General features: G+C 38.5%; 1 protein-coding gene across 1 annotated transcript; it reads right to left on the reverse strand.

Moving 5' to 3' along the window:
* Positions 1–1,280: 1,280 nt before the first annotated feature.
* LOC113508225 (segmentation protein cap'n'collar-like) lies at positions 1,281–4,582 on the reverse strand. The gene is made up of 4 exons (XM_026891182.1): positions 4,322–4,582; positions 3,432–3,520; positions 2,883–2,965; positions 1,281–1,422 (listed from the first exon to the last, which is right to left on the reverse strand). The coding sequence occupies exons 1-4, from the start codon at positions 4,504–4,506 to the stop codon at positions 1,315–1,317; spliced, it is 465 nt and encodes a 154-aa protein (XP_026746983.1). The 5' UTR covers positions 4,507–4,582; the 3' UTR covers positions 1,281–1,314.
* Between the last annotated feature and the right edge of the window lie 301 nt (positions 4,583–4,883).

The following is a 4,883-nucleotide window of genomic DNA, read 5'->3' on the forward strand; positions in this document are numbered from 1 at the left end:
AAATGATATTTTTGGAAAATCTTATCACTTAATAGGTATGAACAAGAAATATTTGCCAATTCTCACACCTAAAAAACATACAAAAAATTTCATAAAAATCGGTCAAGCCGTTTCGGAAAAATATGGTAACTATAATATATGTCACAACTTTCACACAACGCCATCTAGTCTCAAACTAAGCAGAGCTTGTATTATATATTTCTAAATACATACATAGTATAGATAAATTACATCCAGACACAGAACAAATGATCGTGCTCATCACATAAACATTTGTCCTGGATGGGAATAGAACCCACGACCTCCGATATAGCAGTCAGGGTCACTAGGCCAACAGAACCAACTACACTGTGACACGAGAAAAACTTCCATACAGTGATAAAATAAAAAAAAACAATGAAAACCGGGGGCAACCATTAGTATATATATTCTTTAGGCAAATCTTATCAAAACAAATGCGACTCAGCAGTTTTTGTCACAAATTAGGCAAACGAGTCCTTATAAGTATTTATTTTTGTATTGTCATTGCGAAGTCCCAAAAAAAAATCGTTTGTAATAAAATTTATAATTGATACGACTGTATTATTGTCTCAATATCAATGTTTATCAGGAATTTATTTGGTTTATCGTAACGCCACGTTGGCGGCAATGAGTTGGCTGGTTTCAGTGCAATTTGAGGGCATCGTAGCTTTTAAGTGTAGACTTGTATTTTTAACTTCGAATGCAAAAAGAGGGACGCAATCTTTTCTTATCTATACTAATATATCTATACTCTATACTAATATATAAAGCTGAAGAGTTTGTTTGTTTAGACGCGCTAATCTCAGAAACTACTGGTCCAAATTGGAAAATTATTTTTGTGTTGAATAGACCATTCATCGAGGAAGGCTTTAGGCTATAAACCATCACGCTGCGACTAATAGGAGCGAAGATACAATGGAAAATGTGAAAAAAACAATGCAGGTATAAATCATAACTTATATCTTCTAACCACGGAGACGGAGTCGCGGGCAACAGCTAGTATACTATATAAAAATGATTTGCTGTTCGTTATTCTCGCTAAAACTCGAGAACGGCTCTGAACGACTTGAATTATTTGTGAAATCCCAGCGGAGGTATAAACGGCAATGATATAATGAAAAGTTGAAAAAGACCATTCATCGAGGAAGATTTTAGGCTAAACCATCACGCTGCGACTAATAGGAGCGAAGATACAATGGCAAATGTGGAAACAACAGGGCAGGTATAAATCATAACTCATATCTTCTAACCACGGGGACGAAGTCGCGGGCAACAGCTAGTATTATATAAAGACTAACCTTCGTTCATCGCCATATCCATGAGTTGCAGGTCTTCGTCGTTTAAAATCGATTGTAAGAAGCCATCTTGGTTTGTCGGACCTGTCATTTCTGTTGTGGAATTCTGTAAAGAGAAAAATAAATTAATAAATAGGGATTATTAAATGACGCAATGGTTTACTCACGCGTATTTATCGGGGTAGCCCGACTAGTTTCGGACCCAACCGGAGTCCTTAATCATGAGCAGACGCGGCGGGATCGCGAGTGCGAAACTAGTCGGGCTACCCCGATAAATACGCGTGAGTAAACCGTTACATCATTTAATAATGAATCAGTCTCACGATAGTTATTATAAAAAAAAAATAGAGGATTAAAAGTAGCTTAGTGGTATTTTGGAAGGCTAGCTTCAGAGGTATGAAGTTCGAATCTACGCAGCTAAGTCTGAAAACGGTGAAAGAGAATATCGTGTAGGTATCCGGTACATTTTGTCTCATCATTCATCATTGGCCTAAACTTTTCCCAACTATGTTGGGGTCGGCTTCCAGTCTAACCGGATTCAGCTGAGTACCAGTGTTTTACAGAGCGACTGCCTATCTGACCTCCTCAACCCAGTTACCTGGGCAATAAGATACCCCTTAATCAGACTGGTTGTCACTTTCAAGCTTCTGACTATCTGCAACGATTGTCAATACTTCCACGTGTTTTTCAGCAAATCATGATGTAAAATTTTATTGTCTTTTCATATCACGTTTTCTGACAAAGCGAAAACTACGTGTCAAATTAATTTCAAGTTTATTTAATGATAGATAATATAATACGTCTTTTTATCATTCGTCATCACAAACATTTAGGACAGATGGTATTTTAATTATGATTGTAAGTGTTCTAGAATGATTTTGACTCAGATATTGTCTTTAAAATGAAAAGATATGCTGATTCGGAGCGTGTAGTCTTTAAAAATGGATAGATTTTAAAATGTTGAAATTTTATCAAAATCGTTCCAGCCGTTTTATAGTTGTAAATTGCATTGTCATCAGGTTTGAAGCTACCCTGAAAATTTCAGCCTGCTTTTCGAGAAGTGCCTCAAAATTGAGTTGCAAACATCCAACCGGAACGACAAACAGACAAGAAAGTGAGTTTATAAAAAGTGGGAAAAACGATTCTTACACAAAGGTATTTAATCCTAGTGTCTTGGGTTTCACAAATAGCAAGTCACATGCAAAAAGACACCCAGACTCAGGACAAACATTCGTGGATCACACAGATGCTTGTCCTACGCGTGGATCGAGTCAACACGTTGCGCTCAGATGGTTTGGCGTGGTGACCTCAACCACTCGGCTATCCGTGTAGTCAATTTCTGAGGTCATCATTATCATTATCTCAGCCTACAGCTGTCCACTGGTGGACATAGGCCTCTGCATACGTTCTCCAGCGCGACCGGTTCATTGCCACCTGCATCCATCAAGACCCAGTGACTTTCACCAGGTCGTCGGTCCATCTGGCAGGTGGCCGTCCCACGCTGCGCTTGGTGGTATTTCTGAGGTCATTTATTGTTTTTAAAGACTAGTTATAAATTATATTTACTTGATAGTAGAGGGGGTCATGTTGTTGGGGGTGCTGCGCCGCTTCCACCTTGTAAGCGCCATCTAGCGGAGCGGCGGCGCCACCTGTACAAAACAACATTCATTAATATACTTATAGATGTCGCTCTTGGTGCGAGCGGTTATGATACTAATCTATTATGTAAAAGTGGATTATAAAGTGCCAGGGTAATGATATTTTTTCTGCTCTTATGGTACTTTTATCTTAAGTAGTATCTGGTGTTATTTTCATGAGTTGATTTTAAAGTCTTTTATTTTTAAATAAGAATATTGTCAAGCACAAAATAAACCTATTTTATTTTTGTTGTTTATTCCATAATATATGATAGCCATAATTTTAAAAACTTTAAGTTTTCGGGGTGATGGGGGCAAAAAAGATTTTTAAAAACTTTTTTTTGGGATTGAAATTTGTCACAAATATTATTTATTTAAACATCATAAGAACCACCGTGCATTATAAACTGAAGTCGACAGGACGGAGTCGCGGGCAACAGCTAGTTAATAAATAAAAGTTTTTAAAAACATGTCTCACCGTATGACTCGGGGTGTTTCTCGGGAACAGGCGGTATAGGGGCATGAGCGTGGTAGTTCGGCGCATAGCCCCCAGCCGCACCGTGAGCACTGAAATATAAAATAGATATTTTAAATAAGAATAGGTCGTGGTGGCATCCTTACTAATATTATAAATGCGAAAGTAACTCTGACTGTCTGTTACGCTTTCACGTCTAAACCACTGATCCGATTTTAATGAAATTTGGTACAGAGATAGAGTTGACCTTGAGAAAGAACAGAGGATAGTTTTTCTCCCGGACTTTTGAAGAATTCTCTTGGAAACGCGATATAACCGACCTCGACGCGGGCGAAAAGCTAGTAAAATATACATTTACATTATGAATAGGTCGTGGTGGCCTTGCGGTTGTACGTATGGATTTCTATGCACTAGGTGTGAGTTCGATCCCAATGGAAGTCAAGTACCATAGTGGCTTTTTTAAAGGTAAAATGTGTTTTATTAGCCAAGACAAGGCAAGAGAAGCGAAGATGGGTCGATGACATAGTAAAGGTCGAGTCTGGATGAGGCTGGTACAGGACCGTAGAGGCCTGTGCCCAGCAGTGGGAGGACAAAGGCTGTGGATGATGATGATGATGATTTTTTTTTGTAAGATACTATTGACATATGGTAAAAGAAAATATCGTGAGGAAACCTGGATTCTAAACATTGGAATATGAAATCGCCAACCCGCAATAAGCTGCTCAAAAACTTGCCTTTACGGGAAGACGCCTGTGCCCAACAGTGGGACGTAAGTTCAGTTCAGCGAGCTCCAAACCAAACTTCCTCAAATTTGGTCCAGCCATTTGATCCTGAAGTGACGAACAGTCTCCACGCACTCTTTTTGTGGTGATGTGGCTATGGGTGGTACTCACGTGATGTTGTGGTGCTGGTGGTGGTGGTGGTAGTGCTGGTACTGGTCAGGGGGTGGCGGCGGCGGGATGGTCAGCAGCGAGGCCAGGTCCTGCCAGCGTTGCTCCACTGACATCGAACGCATTAACGACTGTGGAAGAAACCGTTTATTAGTTAAATTAAAATGCAATTCTTTATTTGTATTCATTTCTAAGGAATCTCTGTGAAAAAGTTATCAACAAAGCCATCGAGTCCGAAGATCTGAGGTAGCAAACATTTAAAAAATATGTAGTCGAATTAAAGTATAAAAATATTAAAAGAAAAGGAATTATTTTATTTTCTTCAGACTTAGAAGTAAAATGTTTTTCAAGTGTTTATAATTAATCTTATATAGGTATCATGAACCATGACATACTGGATTTTACACTTGCGTAAAACTCACAAAGAACTGAGTTTATTTTGAATCATTAATCAAAATAATGATCGAAAACGTAAATAGAACAAAAACTGAGCAAATAAACAACTCTTAGTACAAGTTTAGATATTTAATAAAAAGGTGTTAAAAGCACGCCGCGACAAGGTCAC

This window comes from Trichoplusia ni, unplaced genomic scaffold (assembly GCF_003590095.1).
Source record: "Trichoplusia ni isolate ovarian cell line Hi5 unplaced genomic scaffold, tn1 tig00004136, whole genome shotgun sequence".
In the NCBI taxonomy this organism is placed as follows: domain Eukaryota; kingdom Metazoa; phylum Arthropoda; class Insecta; order Lepidoptera; family Noctuidae; genus Trichoplusia; species Trichoplusia ni.

Bases quoted from the DNA above. Each gene is read 5' to 3' on its own strand.
- LOC113508225 (XM_026891182.1), bottom strand. From the start codon at position 4,506: ATGAATACAAATAAAGAATTGCATTTTAATTTAACTAATAAACGGTTT. The intron at 3,521-4,321 runs GTGAGTACCACC...TTTATATTTCAG, and splicing joins CACCAGCACCACAACATCAC to TGCTCACGGTGCGGCTGGGG. The intron at 2,966-3,431 runs GTGAGACATGTT...TGTTTTGTACAG, and splicing joins GAAACACCCCGAGTCATACG to GTGGCGCCGCCGCTCCGCTA.